Source organism: Neophocaena asiaeorientalis, unplaced genomic scaffold, assembly GCF_003031525.2.
Source record: "Neophocaena asiaeorientalis asiaeorientalis breed wild unplaced genomic scaffold, Neophocaena_asiaeorientalis_V1.1 scaffold29, whole genome shotgun sequence".
Classification (NCBI taxonomy): Eukaryota; Metazoa; Chordata; class Mammalia; order Artiodactyla; family Phocoenidae; genus Neophocaena; species Neophocaena asiaeorientalis.
The window spans coordinates 2,626,423-2,643,830 of NW_020174423.1; the positions used below are offsets into that span (position 1 = coordinate 2,626,423).

At 37.6% G+C, this 17,408-nt stretch overlaps 1 protein-coding gene across 1 annotated transcript in view; it reads right to left on the reverse strand.

Annotated features, from left to right (window-relative positions):
- Positions 1-17,408, reverse strand: part of SPAG1 (sperm associated antigen 1) — a 93,840-nt gene that overhangs the window by 26,013 nt on the left and 50,419 nt on the right. The window contains exon 12 of the mRNA XM_024756572.1: positions 45-211. Within this exon, the coding sequence (XP_024612340.1) occupies positions 45-211 (167 nt within the window). The remainder of the gene's footprint in view (positions 1-44; positions 212-17,408) is intronic.

Consider the following 17,408-nt stretch of genomic DNA (forward strand, 5'->3'; position numbering starts at 1 on the left):
AGTGGATGCGGGAAGTGAGTGTTTGCATCATCGCGAGCAACTACCAGGGAGGCCGCGGCGGTGCCGGCGCAGGGGCGGGGTCGCGGGAGAAGCCAGGCAGAGTGGGCCCGCCCCTCGGCCGGAATCCAGCGGTTCCGGCGCCTTTGGGGGGCCGGTTGGCCCAGAGGGTTAACAGCGGAGGTCGCGCTCCGAGCCCTAGTGGCTTCCCGGGCTAGGGACGGAAGCCAACCCCGGATTTAACTCTTCAAACGCTGAAGAGCTTGGGACGTGAAAACCGGCATTTCAAAATCATTCCTTTCATCAACGCATACGTATCGAGGTAGGTCTTACAAAATATGTACTTTTCTTCCATTTACAGTTTAGAAATGAATGAATGAAGTTACTAAAACTTGAATACAATAATTGCACCCAAAGTTAGGGCACCCTTTCCTTACGTTAAGGGACTGGGAGAAGATAATTTGAAAAAAAAAAAGTCCAAGTGATTTTTAAGCCATTTAAAAATTATTTTAGCAAAGAACTCACATAAAACAGGCACCTGGTTTTTAAAGTGAACCTTAGAAAGACAGTAAAATTTCCAGTACAATACCTTATTCAAACTTAAAAGTTCCTTTGATCTTGATTGAAAGATTTCAGGTACTTATCAGAGCTTAAATAATTGATTATTGAATTGATATTTAAATAGGCAAATGATGCATAAATATTTCATTGATGGTGTCTTAATATTTAAACAAAGCAATTCATCATTTCAAAGCACTAAATGCAGAGACTTCCCAGCTTTCTCTTGTAACAAATTCTAATCTGATTTTTAATGAATCTATTTCCCATTCTGTTTCATGAATGGTAAAGCCAGAATTTGAAGCACAAAGACAGAGGAAGTAGAAAACCACTAGTACTTAAATAAAAATCAGTGGATGGATGATCACCTCAAGGCAAGCAATGAGTATAAAAACACACTAATTAATAAATACAGCTTTCTATACAGCAGAATAACATCCAGTTTTGGATCACTAACCAAAAGGGGCTTAACAATAAAAAGATGATCTTATTATAGAGATAAATCCCCAAATGGGACCCAGAGCAAGGCTCCAGTACTCTTCATCTGGTATCTGCTGCTCAAGTCCCACCCAGCATAAAAATGGATGGAAGCTTAAGTCAGTGTCAGTAGAAACGATGGACAGCTAGTATTATTTTCTATTCCCTTGTATGTCTGACCAATAATATTACTAAATAGCTGCCATTTATTTAGAACTTAACATGGGTCAAGACCTTTACATACATTATCATTTTTCATTATTGTTAATCTTCATACCAAGTATTGTCCCCACATTACAAATGAAGCAAGAGAAACACATGGAAGAAGCTAAGGAATTCTCTCAAGCATGAAGAGCTAGAAACCAACATAACTGAGATTCAAATGAAATGAATGCTGTACCTCTTTCCTTAAGACTGAAATGCCCCTTAACATTTTCCTGCAAAGGTAAGCAGAGGCCTGAACATGAAAGACCTGTGAGTCCTGTTGGGTATTTAACTACCTGTGGGACATTCCAGAGGAGTTGTTCAGGAGGTAGCTCCAAATGTAGGTCAGAGGAGGCCTCATCTAGAGACATTGACTTGGGAATTGCTGGCATAAAAAGGATCACTGAAGTTTGAGTGTGAATGGACTCACCGAGATCTTCCAAAGGATCCTAAGAAATAAAACACTTAAAGGGGGGCTTCCCTGGTGGCGCAGTGGTGGGGAGTCCGCCTGCCGATGCAGGGGACACGGGTTTGTGCCCCTGTCCGGGAAGATCCCACATGCCACGGAGCAGCTGGGCCTATAAGCCATGGCCACTGAGCCTGCACGTCTGGAGCCTGTGCTCTGCAACGGGAGAGGCCACAACAGTGAGAGGCCCGCATACCACGAAAACAAAAACAACAGCAACAAAAAAAACAAAAAAAAAACGCTTAAAGGATGATCAGAATCTCCAGTGGAGATGGAGGAGTACCTAGAAATGAGAGAGAAAACAGGAGGGTGTAATGCCTCAGAAACCAAGAAGAAAGAGTATTTCAGGGAGAAAGGAGTCAACAGTAACCAATATCAAAGGAAGGAATGGCCAAGAGTTTTGACTGCATAAGGATTAAAGAAAATCATTAGATCTGAAGACCACAAAGACTTCAGTACCCTGGGGTGGGGTGGTTTGGGTAGCTGGTAGATACAAAAATCCTCAATGAAATACTAGCAAACTGTTAAAAGGATTATACATCATGACCAAGTGGGATTTATCTCAGGAATGGAATAGTTCAACAGTAGAAAATCAATCTATGCAACATGACATTAAAGGACAAGGGGAAAAGCTGACACGGTCATAACTGACATTGAAAAGGAACTTGACAAAATCCAACACCCTTTCATGATAAAAACACTCAGAAAACTAAGAAGAGAAGTAAAATTTCTCAACATGATAAAGTACTTTTATGAAAAACAGCTAACATCATACTCAATAGTGAAATCCTGAAAACTTTCCCCTGAAGCTCAGGAACAAGACAAAAATGCTGTTTTCACTGCAGCTACTCAACATTGTACTGGAAGTTGTAGCCTGATCAATTAGACAAGAAAAAGAAATAAAAGACATACATATTGGAAAGGAAAAAGTAAAACTATCTCTATTCATAGATGACATGATTATCTACAGAGATGACATGATTATGTCAAAGATGACATGATTATATACAGATTATCTATCTATACCTATATATATATAAATGTACATATATTCCCAAAGAATACACACACACACAAACCACTACTAGAGCTAATAAGCAAATTCAGCGATTTCAGGGTACAAGCTCAACATACAAAAATCAGTTGTTTCTATAAATTAGCAATGAAAAATCCTGAAAGGAAATTACGAAAATAATTACATTTACAATAGCATCCAAAGGAATAAAATATTTAGGAATAAATTTAACCAAGGCAGTGAAAGACTTGTATAATAAATATTGCTGACAGAAATTAAATAGGGCTTCCCTGGTGGCGCAGTGGTTGAGAATCTGCCTGCTAATGCAGGGGACACAGGTCCAAGCCCTGGTCTGGGAAGATCCCACACGCCGCAGAGCAACTAGGCCCATGAGCCACAACTACTGAGCCTGCGCGTCTGGAGCCTGTGCTCCGCGACAAGAGAGGCTGTGATAGTGAGAGGCCCGCACACCGTGATGAAGAGTGGCCCCCGCTTGCCACAACTAGAGAAAGCCCTCGCACAGAAACAAAGACCCAACACCAACGCAGCAAAAATAAATTAATTAATAAACTCTTACCCGCAACATCTAAAAAAAAAAAAAGATCCTTTAAAAAAAAAGAAATTAAATAAAAGGAAAAACATCTCTTGATCATAGATAGGAAGACTTAATGTTAAAATATTAATACTATACAAAGCAGTCTACAGATTCAACATAATCCCTATCAAAACTCCACAGCTTTTTGGGCAGAAATGGAAAAGCTGATCCTCAAATTCATGTGGATTTTCAAGGGGCCTAGAATAGCCAAAACAATCTTGAAAAAGAGAACAAAATCAAAGGACTTACACTTCACACTTCAAAACTTATGGAAAGCTACAGTAATCAAAACAGCGTGGTACGACATAAGGATAGACATATAAACCAATGGAATAGAGAGTCCAGAAATAAACCCATGCATCTATGGCCATGTGATTGTTTTCTTAGGGTAAAATATATTTGAATTTTTATCAAATGCAAATCATTGAAACATCTAAAAACCACAGCTTTGGACCATGTCAGTCAGTCAGGTGGTTTTTTTTTTTGTTTGTTTGTTTGAATACACCTTTATTATTTTTTTTGAGGTATAGTTGATTTACAATATTATATAAGTTTTAGGTGTACAAAATACTGATTCACAATTTTTAAAGGTTATGTTCCATTTATAGTCATTATAAAATATTGACTATATTCCCTGTGCTGTATAATATACCCTTGTAGCTAATTTATTTTACACATAGTAGTTTGTACCACTTAATCCAATACCCCTACCTTGTCCCTCCCTGCTTTCCTCTCCCCTCTGGTTTGTTCTCTATGTCTGTAAGTCTGTTTCTTTTTTGTTATATCCACTATTTTATTTTTTAAATTCCACATATAAGTTTTATCATATAGTATTTCTCTTTCTCTGACTTATTTCACTAAGCATAATACCCTCCAATTCCATCCATGTTGTTGCAAATGGCAAAATTTCACTCTTTTTTTAAGACTGAGTAGTAGTCCAGTGTGTGTGTCTGTTACATTTTCTTTATCCATTCATCTGTTGATGGACACAAGTTGCTTCCATATCCTAGCTATTGTAAATAATGCTGCTATGAACATTGGGGTGCATATATCTTTTCAAATTAGTGTTTTCTTTTTTTAACATCTTTATTGGAGTATAATTGCTTTACAATAGTGTGTTAGTTTCTGCTTTATAACAAAGTGAATCAGCTATACATATACATATATCCCCATATCTCCTCCCTCTTGTGTCTCCCTCCCACCCTTCCTATTCCACCCCTCTAGGTGGTCACAAAGCACTGAGCTGATCTCCCTGTGCGATGCAGCTGCTTCCCACTAGCTATCTATTTTACATTTGGTAATGTATATATGTCCATGCCACTCTCTCACTTCATCCCAGCTTACCCTTCCCCCTCCCCATGTCCTCAAGTCCATTCTCTATGTCTGCATCTTTATTCCTGTCCTGCCCCTAGGTTCTTCATAACCATTTTTTTTTCAGATTCCACATATATGTGTTAGCATACAGTATTTGTTTTCATTTTATTTGAATATATACCCTGGAATGGAATTGCTGGATCATATGGTAGTTCTATTTTTAGTTTTGTGAGAAACCCTCATACCGTTTTCCACAGTGGCTATACCAATTTACATTCCCGCCAACAGTGCACAAGGGTTACATTTTCTCCACATCCTTGCCAACATTTGCTCTTTGCGGTCTTTTTGGTGATAGCCATTCTGACAGGTGTGAGGTGATATCTCATTGTGGTTTTGATTTGCACTTCTCTGATGATTAATGATGTTGGTCATCTTTTCATGTGCCTGTTGGCCGTTTGTATATCTCCTTTGGAAAAATGTCTATTCAGGTCTTCTGCCCATTTTGTAATCGAGTCGTTTTTTTGACCTGGGTTGTTGGAGCTGTTTATATATGTTGGATATTAACCCCTTATTGATCTTATCATTTACAAATATCTTCTCCCATTCAATAGGTTGTCTTTTTGTTTTGTTGGTGGTTTCCTTTGCTGTGCAAAAGCTTTTTAGTTTAATTAGGTCCCATTTGTTTATTTTCGCTTTTGCTTCCTTTGCCTTAGGAGACAGATCCAAAAAAATATTGCTACAACTTATGTCAAAGGATGTTTGGCCTACATTTTCTTCAGGAGTTTTATGGTTCCTGGTCTTACGTTTAGGTCTTTAATCCATTTTGAGTTTATTTTTGTATATGGTGTTAGAAAATGTTCTAATTTCATTCTTTTACATGGAGCTGTCCAGTTTTCCCAGTACCGCTTACTGAAGAGACTGTCTTTTCTCCATTATATATTCTTGCCTCCTTTGTTGTAGATTAATTGACCATAAGTGCGTGGATATGGCCAACTGATTTTGCACAAAGGTGCCAAGTCCATTCAATGAGGAAAGAATAGTTTCTTTAACAAATGGTGTTAGGACAACTAGGTTTCTACATGTCAAAAAACAAAAACAAAAAATCAAAGCTAAGTTGGACTCCTTCCTACCTCAACTAATCAAAATAAATCAATGACCTAAATGTAAGAGCTAAAACCGTAGCACTCTTAGAAGAAAACATAGGAGTAAATCTATATGACCTTGGATTTAACAGTGGATTTTTTTTTTTTTTTTTTTTTTTTTTGGCCACACCACATGGCATGCGGGATTTTAGTTCCCCAACCAGGGATCGAACCCATGCCCCCTGCATTGGGAGCATAGAGTCTTAACCACTGGACTGCCAGGGAAGTCCTAATAGTGGATTTTTATATATGACACCAAGGGTATAAGTAACAAAAGTAGATAAATTGGACTTCATCAAAATTAAAAACTTCTGTGCATCAGAGGGTATTATCAAGAAAGTTAAAAAACCCACAGAATGGGAGAAATTATGTGCAAATCAAGTATCTGATAAGGGTTTAATATCCAGAATACATAAATAACGGTTACAATGCAACAATAAAAAGACAACCTAATTTGAAAATGGGCAAAGGACTTGAATAAACATTTCTCCAAACAAGATATACAAATGGCTAATAAGCACATGGAAAACGGTCAACATAATAAGTCATTAGGGAAATCCAAATCAAAACCATAAGGAGTTACCACTTTACACCCATTAGGATGGTTATACTCAAAGAGGCAAGTGTTTGCAAGAATGTGGAGGAATTGGAATCCTTATATATTGCTGGTAAGAATATAAAATGGTATAAACACTTTGGAAAACAGTCTTGCAGTTCCTCTGGAAGTTAAACATAGAGTTACCATATAACCCAGTATTCTGCTTTTAAGTATATACCCCCCAAAATTAAAAACATATGTACATGCATAAACACAAACAAAAAATACTTGTACATGAATGTTCACAAAAGCATTATTCATAATAGCCAAAAAGTGGAAACAACCCAAGTGTCCATCAACTGATTAATGAATAAAGAAAATGTGATATTATCAATGTAAGAATATTATTTTCCATAACAAGGAGTGAAGTACTAAGACATTGGTCTTAGTAATATTTTTTTGGATATGTCTCCTCAGACAAGGGAAACAAAAGTAAAAACAAACAAATGGGACTACATCAAACTAAAAAGCTTTTGCACAGCAAAGGAAACTATGAAAAAATGAAAAGGCCACCTACTGAATGGGAGAAGATATTTGTAAACAATATATCTGATGAGTTAGTATTCAAAATATACAAACAACTCATATAACTCATAGCAAAAAAACCCAAACAACCCAGTTAAAAAATGGGCATAGGATCTGAATAAACATTTTTGCAAAGAAGACACACAGATGGCCAACAGGCATCTCAAAATCGTTAAAAGATGCTCAAAATCGTTAATCATCAGAGATTAAAATGACAATGAGCTATCACCTCACACCTGTCAGAATGGCTATTATCAAAAAGACAACAAATAATAAGTGTTAGTGAGGACGTGGAGAAAGTGTAACCCTTGTACACTCTTGGTGGGAATGTGAATTGGTACAGCCAGTATGGAAAACAGTATGGAGATTCCTCAAAAAATTAAAAACAGAACTACCATACAATCCAACAATTCCACTCCTGGGTGTTTATCTGAAGAAAACAAAAACACTAATTAGAAAAGATATACAGACCTCTATGTTCATTGCAGCATTATTTACAATAGCCGAAATATGGAAGCAAACGACTAATAGATGAATGGATAAAGAAGATGTAGCATACATATATAAATAAATGTACATAAAATATATAATAGAATATTACTCAGCCATAAAAAAGAATGCAATCTTGCCATTTGTGACAACATGGATAGATGTAGAGGGTATTATGCTTAGTGAACTAAGTCAGACAGAAAAACAAATACTGAATGATTTCACTTATATGTGGAATGTAAAAACAAAACAAATGAACAAACATAAAACAAACACAGTCATAGATACAGAGAACAAACAGATGGTTGCTGGAGGGGAAGGGGCTGAGGCAAAGAGAGAAAAAGGTGAGGGACATTAAGAAGTAAAAACTTCCACTTGCAAAAATAAATGAATCACAGGTATGAAATGTACAGTATGGAGAATATAGTCAATAATTATGTAATATCTTCATATGGTGACAGATCATAGCTAGACTTACTGTGGTGATCATTTTGAAATGTATAGAAATACAAAATCACTAAGTTGTGTAGCAGGAACTAACATGTTGTCAGTCAATTATACTTCGAAACCAAACAAACAAGCTCATAGAAAAAAGATCAGATTTGTGGTTACCAGAAGTGGGGAATGAGGGGAGGGGGAAATGGATGAAGGCAGTCAAAAGGTACAAATTTCCATTTATAAGGTAAATAAGTACTAGGGATGTAATGTACAACATGATAAACATAATTAACACTTTTATATATGAAAGTTGTTAAGAGAATAAATCCTAAGAGTTCTCATCATAAGGAAAATTTTTTTTTTTCTATTTTAAAAATGTTGCATCTATATGAGATAATGGATGCTTTCTAAACTTACTGTGATAATCATTTCATGATGTATGTAAGGAAAATCATTATGCTGTATGCCTTAAACTTTATACAGTGCTAATGTCAATTATATATTAATAAAACTGGAAGAAAAAAAAAGGAATGAAGTACTGATACATACTTCAACGCTTCAACATGGATAAACCTTGAAAACATTATGCTGAGTGAGAGAAGCCAGACACAAAAGGCCACATATTGTATGATTCCATTTACATGAGATATTCAGAATAAGCAAATCTGTAGAGACAGAAAGTGGATTAGTAGTTGCCAGGGGAAAGGGAGATGGGAGTGACTGCTAATGGGAATGGGATTTCTTTTTGTGATGATAAAAATGTTCTGGAATTAGACAGTCGTGATGATTGTACAACCTTGTAAGTATACTAAAATCTACTGAATTTGTAAAGGATGAATGTTATGATATATGAATTATATCTCAAGTTTTTAAAAAGAATGCTTATTTTACCTTACCATTGACAAGAAAGAATACTTTTGTTTTTCCATCTCAGTCAATTTGATGGGAGAAAAAAAAATCTATATTTAATTTTCATCTTTTTATTAGCAATACAAAAATGTATTGATCAGGGCTCCCCTGGTGGCGCAGTGGTTGAGAGTCCACCTGCCAATGCAGGGGACGCAGGTTTGTGCCCCGGTCCGGGAAGATCCTACATGCTGCGGAGCGGCTGGGCCCGTGAGCCATGGCTGCTGAGCCTGCGCGTCCAGAGCCTGTGCTCCACAACAGGAGAGGCCACAACAGTGACAGGCACGCGTACCGCAAAAAAAAAAAATGTATTGATCATTTAATTTCTTCATTAGTGCTTTCTCTGTTCCTATGCTTTGTTCATTTTGGTACTAGGCTCTTTACTTGGTCTTACTGCTTTGTAAAAGCTCTTCATATTTAAGGTCATAAACCCTTTGCCATTTTACTAATTTGTCATTTGCCTTTTTTTTTTTTATGGCATCTGTCTTATACAAGTTTTTAATTTTTACATAATCAAAATAATTCATCTTTCTCTTTATGATTTTGTCTGTTGTTTTAACTCTTTGAAATCCCCACCCTTCCAACCTCCTGATCCCACCAATTCTAGGACAAGAGGAATATTTACATTTTATTCTTCTGTTTGTCAATGACTGTTTAATTTTCTTATATTTCATTTTTAAGTGGAGAATAAGCAACAGCACTACAAGGGAGTCTAGAGGCTTACTTTCCTCTGACGGCCACTTCTAAATATTCTCTACTAGGGAAGGAAAACACAAATAGGGAAGTTTCCGAGAAAGCCCATGAACTCAAATCCCAGATCCAATCAGCCTGGCGAGGACAGGTATTTTTCTTCATAGCAGTCCTCAAAAGGACAGGTGAAGAAAGCCTATCAATTGTCTTATCTCAGTACCTGACACAGAGTAGGTGCTCAGTAACTGTCAGCTGTTAGATTAAACCCATTGGTTATGTTGTACCTCAGTCTGGCTGACCTGGGCCTGGCCAACCCAGGTGGAGCCCACAGGGAAGCAGCAGTATCAGCCGAGGATAGAACACACTAATTGCTGCATTTTCCCATGGTCTTCAGGGCTCCCTGCATCATACCCCATAATGACTAAGAATTCTTTCTTGGAATGTGGTGGGAGGGGAACCACAGGCAAAGATTCCAGTTTGATAACCTCCCTCTGGGCTTTCACATTATTTTCCTAAAAGTGACTTGGATTTCTCCTATCTTGTCCAAGGCTCCAGGACCTCTTTTTACATATTATCTAACAATGGAACTTGGTAAAAGTGAACATAATATAGTCCCACTGTTCTTACTTCATCTTAAAAGCACTACTTCTGGGCTTCCAGCCATTTAACCTACCTAATCTTGATTTGCTTCTGATAAAAGGGAACTAACTGGTCTTAAAATTTATATCCTTCCTCATCAAGACATTTTTGTTTTCTGAATCTTGCACACTTTTATATAGTCCCTAATCTACAAAATAATTATGGGGGGGCGGGCATGAATGACAGGATCAGAAATGGTTCTCTTAAAGCTCTGCCTGCTTGGAAATCTGAATGGGAATATTGCTTCCCTATGGGACTTACCTTAGGGATAACCACCTAATTCAGAGAGAAACATATCAATCTGTTAAGTGATATTACACTACAGTAACCCTAACTCAGATTTTTAATCATGGAACCATATGTATTACTAATTTTTGATTAGCCCTTTGCTGTTTAACTCTATTTGTGAAGAGGGCATTTTAGTATGTTTATTGAGATGCAGTTGACACATAACACTGTTTAAGTTGTACGGTACGGTGATTTCATACACATATATACTGCAGAATGATTACCACAATAAGGTTACTTAATACATCCATCACAGAACTACTATTACTTTTGTAATAAAAATATTTAAGATCTACTGTCTTAGCACCTTTCAAGCACCTGTATTATTAACAATAATACAGTATTGTTAACTACAGTCATCATGCTATACTGAATCCCCAGAACTTATTCATCTTATAACTGGAAGTTTATGCCCTTTGACCAACTTCTCCCCAATACCTCCAACCCCTCCGCCCTAGAAACCACCATTCTACTCTCTATTATTATGAATTTGGCTTTTTTAAGATTCCACACCATAAGTGGGATCATAGAGTATTTTTCTGTCTGACTTATTTCACTTAGTACAATACCCTCAAGTTCCCTCCATGTTGTCACAAATGGCAGGATTTTCTTCTTTATTATGGCTGAATAATGTTCATGTGTGTGTGTTTGTATCACACTTTCTTTACTTATTCATCCTTTGGTAGACACTTAGATTGTTTCCATATCTTGGTTATTGGGAATAATGCTGCAATGAACAATGGATATCTCTTCGAGATAGTGATTTCATTTCTATTGGACATATACCCAGAAGTGGGATGGCTGGATCATATGGTAGTTCTATTTTTTAATTTTTTGAGGAACCTCCATACTGTTTTCCATAGTGGTTATATTCCCACTAATAGTACAAGAGTTCCCTTTTCTCCATATCCTTACTGACACTTGTGATCTCTTGTCTTCTTGTTGATGGCCATTCAAATAGGCGTGAGGTGATATCTCATTGTGGTTTTGCTTTGCATTTCCCTGATGATTAGTGATGTTGAGTACCTTTTCACGTACCTGTTGGCCATATAAATGTCTTCTCTGGAAAAATGTCTATTGAGTTCCTCTGCCCATTCTTTAATCAAAAATGATCATATTAGTCATTAACCCACTTGTTTCTTAACATATGTTCAACCTCTGATAAGAGTTCTTAGTACAGCGTCAGCACAAGAGTGGATAAACACCAAATTACATCTGTTTCTTTGACAGTGTAGCCCGGTGATATTCAGCCTGGGTTTTATAGAACCTGTACTTCCTTAGTTGGTATCTAATAACCATGTTTAAGAGATACACTTTAGAATCTCACAGATTTGGGGCCATATCCTAACCATATGACTTATAACCTATGCAAATGTGGCAAATAACCTTTCTAAGCTTCTGTTTCCTAATCTATAAAAGTATGGATATTATAGCTTCCTTGAGGATTAAGTGAAATAATATAAGTAAAGCACTTTCACAGTTCTTCAAGTGTGCTAATTGTTCCCCCCCCTCCCCAAAAAAAAGTAGTAAGAAGAGCAATTCCTGTCAAGGTGGAGTAAACATAATCCACCCTGTCTCTCACACTGAATACAACTAAAAACCTGGGACAGAATTCATGGAGCAGTTATATGAGGACACTGAAAAGTAAATGGTAGCAGGCTGATTGGGGAAAGGAACTAGAATTGGAAATACCTCCCAAACAGCAGTGAGTTTCTCATTTTTCTTTCCTCTGATATCTCCTAGCCTGGGTCAAAGTCAGTTTAAAACCCAAAACTGCACTGGGTATGGAGAAAAAAGAGCTTTAGGAGGTCCCCTTTATTTTTATCTTAAGAAAAAAAAAGAAATAGTTGGCCCCTATGGGGAAATTCCCTGTTTCTATTTGTTTGTTTGTTTGTTTTGTTTTTCCTTTCTCTCCAATCCCAGCTCCCAGGCAATCCTTCAGCAGCTGCAGTAGCAGCCAAGTAGATAGCTAAAACTTTGAGGGAGAGGAACTCTTATCTCTGGTCAGAGAAACTGTGGTCCCAAGGATATCCCCATTGCTTTTTTTTTTTTCTCTTTCCTCTTGCTGCTCACTACTGGAGGCACGTAGTCATGGGAAGTGTACAGTAGAATTAAAGTGTGGCTTTCTAGCCAAAGGAAGAGGAAGGAAAACATCTGGCATCCAGAAAGAGTAGGGAAGAATCACAGAGGAGGGAACTTAAGAAAACAACTGCATAAAATTGTAACTGAAATGAGCTTACCCACCAGGTGATCCATGTGCATAAATCTGACCTTAAACATCCTACCAAAAATTTTGAGAAGTGAATTCCAGGGGAAACCATTACCCAGGCCCCAGTTGGTCATGGGGTGGTGCACAAGTGGGACAGATCCAAATAGTGCTGCAAAGGTTTTGAAACTAAACTGACATTAGAACCATAGTCCACGGAAGTCAGGTAGGAGAACTGTTACCCAAAACTAACCAGATTGATTAACTGCTTTAAAGTAAAAGTTCCCCATCAGATTTAAACAAAACTGAAAATCACATATAATAATATTAAAAATTGCTAATATACAGTACAAAATTCCTTACAAGTGAAGAAGAAAGAAAATCTCAACATGTGGCAAAGAAAAAGGCAATTAAGTAATACTAAACCCTGGATAACCAGATGTTATGAATTCTCAAACAAAGACTTTAAAGTGGCAATACTAACCATGCTCCAAGAAATACAGGCAAACACTCTTAAAATGAATAGAAAGATTAAAACGTTTTGCTGAAAAATAGGAGATTTCAAAAAAAAAAAAAGAACCAAATGGAAACATTACAATGGAAAAATACAATAACCAAGATTTAAAAATTCACCAGATGGCTACAATAATACAATTGAGATGAGAGGAAAAGGTCAGTGAACTTGAATATACAGATCAAGAGAAATTTCTCAATCTTAACAAGAGAGAGGAAAAATAACTGGGGGGAAAAAAAGAACAGAGCCTCAAAGTCTTGTAGGACAATACCAAATGGTCTAACAATTGTGTCATAATAGTCCCAGTAGGAAAGGAAAAATAGTGTTGTCCAGAAAAAAATTTGAAGAACTTAGGGCTGACAACTTCACAAATGTGGCAAAGACATGAACTTATAGATTCAAGAATCTCAGCATACTCCAAAAGGATAAATTCAAAGAAATGCACATCAAGACATATGATAATCAAACTGCTAAAAAATAAAAACAGGGCTTCCCTGGTGGCTCAGTGGTTGAGAGTCCACCTGCTGATGCAGGGGACACGGGTTCATGCCCCAGTCTGGGAAGATCCCACATGCCGCGGAGCGGCTGGGCCTGTGAGCTATGGCTGCTGAGCCTGCGTGTCCGGAGCCTGTGCTCCACAACGGGAGAGGCTGCAACAGTGAGAGGCCTGCATACCGCAAAAAATTAAAAATAAAATAAATAAAAATAAAAACAAAGGAAAAAGTCTTGAAAGCATCCAGAGGAAAACAATGCATCAAATATAGGGGAACAACAATTTGAATAACAATGGATTTCTCATCAGAATCATGAAGGATAGAAGGCAGCAGGGCAAAATGTTTAAAACACTGAAACAAAGGACTGTCAAACCATAATTCTATAGCCCGCAAAAATATCCTTCAGAAATGAAGGTGAAATAAAGACATCCTCAGTAAAGGAAAACTAAGAGAATTCATCTCTAGCAGACATTCTTGAAAAGAAATGCTAAAGGAAATACTTCATATGTAAAGGAGATGATAGCAGGAAGAAACACATACCATTAGGAATGAAGGAAGAACAGTAGAAATGATAAATATCTGAGTAAATAAAGGACTGTTTTTTTTCTCCTCTTAAATTCTTTAAAAAATGTAGAGAGGTTGAAAGCAGAAAGCATAACATTGTCTAATGGGAATACCAATGAACGTAGATATAACACATATGATAACTACAACATAAAGACAGTGGATAAAGGGACTGATATGGTGGTAAGATTTTTTTTTTTACATTCCACTGGAAGTGGTAAAATATTAATTCTAAGTAAAATGTGGAAAGTATGTATATATAAATTCCTAGTGGGACCATTAAAAGAATGTACTAAGAAATACAGTAAAAAACACAATCAATACTTTAAAATGTAAAACTAAACAATATTTAAATAACTCAAAAGAAGGTATAAAAGAAAAAAAGTTGAACAAAAAACAAAGGGAAGAAACAGAAAAACAAATAATACAATGTTAGACCTACTACAAACATCAATAATTAATTGTAAATGGTGTACATATAACAGTTATAAGACAAGAGATAGTAAGATTAAAAACAAGACCCAACTATTTACTGTCTAATAGAAAACCACCTTAATTATATAGGTAGGTTAAAGTAAAAGCCTAGGAAAATATATACTGTGAAAATATTAATCCAAAGAGAGCTGAAATAGCTATATTACTGTCAGACAAAGCAGACTTAAAAGCAAGTAAAATTACCAAAGATAGAGAAACATTATATAATGATAAAAGGATCAACTGACCAACAAGTCACAGAAATCCTAAACATGAATATTTCTAACAACAGAGCCTCAAGACCCGTGAAGCAAAAACTGGTACAACTAAAAAGAGAAATGGACAAATCCACAACTGTAGATAACAGTACTCCTCAATAAGGAATATAAAAGTAAGGAATATAACAAGTAAAATCAGCAAGGATAAAGAACTAAGCAGCACCATCAACCAACCTAATTTAATTGACATTTATAAAACACTCCACCAAAAAACAGCAGAATAACATTCTTTTCAAGGGCACATGGAATCTGCATCAAGAAATAATACATCCTATGTCATAAAAAAAAGCCTCAACAAATTTGAAAGTAATAATGTAACACAAAGTGTATTCTCTGACCTTAACGGAGGTAAACTTTACAGGTTTTTATTTTTATATTTCCATTCTTTTTAAAATTTTTTTATTTAAAAAAAAATTTAACATCTTTATTGGAGTATAACTGCTTTACAATGGTGTGTTAGTTTCTACTGTATAACACGGAGGTAAACTTTAAATCAATAACAGAAAGATTACTGATGTCTCAAAAATTTGGAAATTAAATATGCCATATGGGTCAAAGAGGGAGTCTTGAAGGAAATTAGAAAATATTTCCAGTTGAATGACAATGAGAATACAACGTATCAAAATGTATGGGATGCAGCTAATGCCACACTTAGAAGAAAGCATAGCATCAAATGCTTATGTTAGGGAAAAAAGTTTCAAATCAACATTCTAAGCTTCCATTTGAGAAACTATCTTAGAGAAAGAGAAGAAAAATAAACCCATAACAAACAAAAAGAAGGAAATGATAAAGAGCAGAAATCAATGAAACTGAAAAATATAAAAAAGCAGAGAAGTGAGAACTTCAAGATGGTGAAAGACTAAGATGTAGAGATCACCTTCCCACCCACAAATACATCAGAAGTACATCTACATGTGGAACAACTCCTACAGGACACCTACTGAACGCTGGTAGAAGACCTTAGACCTCCCAAAAGGCAAGAAACTCCCCACATACCTGGGTAGGGCAAAAGAAAAAAGAAAAAACAGAGACAAAAAATAGGGATGGGACCTGCACCAGTGGGACAGAGCTGTGAAGGAGGAAAGTTTTCCACACACTAGGAAGCCCCGTCACTGGCAAAGATGGGGGTGATGGGGGGAAGCTTCGGAACCACGGAGGAGAGCGCAGCAACAGGGGTGCAGAGGGCAAAGCAGACAGATTCCTGCACAGAGGATCAGTGCCAACCAGCTGTCACCAGCCCGAGAGACTTGTCTGCTCACCTGCCAGGACAGGTGGGGGCTGGGAGCTGAGGATCCTGCTGCAGAGGTCAGATCCCAGGGAGAGGACTGGGGCTGGCAGCATGAACACAGCCTGAAGGGGGCTAGTGCGCCACAGCTAGCCGGGAAGGAGTCTGGGGGGGAAAGTCTGGAACTGCCAAAGAGGCAAGAGACCTTTTCTTGCCTTGCTGTTTCACGGTGCGCAAGGAGAGGGGATTCAGAGCACGGCCGAAACAAGCTCCAGAGATGGGTGTGAGCCATGGCTATCAGTGCAGACCCAAGAGATGGGCATGAGACACTAAGGCTGCTGCTGCAACCACCAAGAAGCCTGTGTGCAAGCACAGGTCACTATCCACACCTCCCCTCCTAGGAGCCTGTGCAGCCCGCAACTGCCAGGGTCCCACGATCCAGGGACAACTTCCCTGGGGGAACACATGGCACGACTCAGGCTGTTGCAACATCATGCCAGCCTCTGCTGCCACAGGATCGCCCCACATTCTGTACCCATCTGTTCCCCTGGCCTGAGTGAGCCAGAGCCCCCAATCAGCTGCTCCTTTAACCCCATCCTGTATGAGCGAAGAACAGATGCCCTCAGGCAACCTACACGCAGAGGCGGGGCTAAATACAAAGGTGAACCCCAGGAGCTGTGCAAACAAAGAAGAGAAAGGGAAATCTCTCCCAGCAGCCTCAGGAGCAGTGGATTAAATTTCCACAATCAACCTGATGGACCGTGCATCTGTGGAATACCTGAAAAGACAACGAATCATCCCAAACTGAGGCAGTGGACTTTGGGAGCAATGATATATATATATATATATATTTCCTTTTTCTCTTTTTGTTGAGTGTGTATGTGTATGCATCTTTGTGTGATTTTGTCTGTATAGCTTTGCTTTTACCATTTGTCCTAGGGTTCCGTCTGCCCTTTTCTTTTTTTTTTTTAAGCATGGTTTTTAGCACTTTTATCATTGCTGGATTTATTTTCTGGTTTGGTTGCTCTGTTCTTTCTTTCTTTGCTTTGTTTTTTTTTTACTTTTTAAATTTTTTTATTTTTAATAATTATTTTTTATTTTACAACTTGATTTTATATCACTTTCTTTCTTTCCTTTATTCTCCCTTTTATTCTGAGCCGTGTGGATGACAGTGTCTTGGTGCCCCGGCCGGGCATCAGGCCTGTGCCTCTGAGGTGGGAGAGCCGAGTTCAGGACATCGGTCCACCAGAGACCTCCCAGCTCCATGTAATATCAAATGGCAAAAATCACTCAGAGATCTCCATCTCAGTGC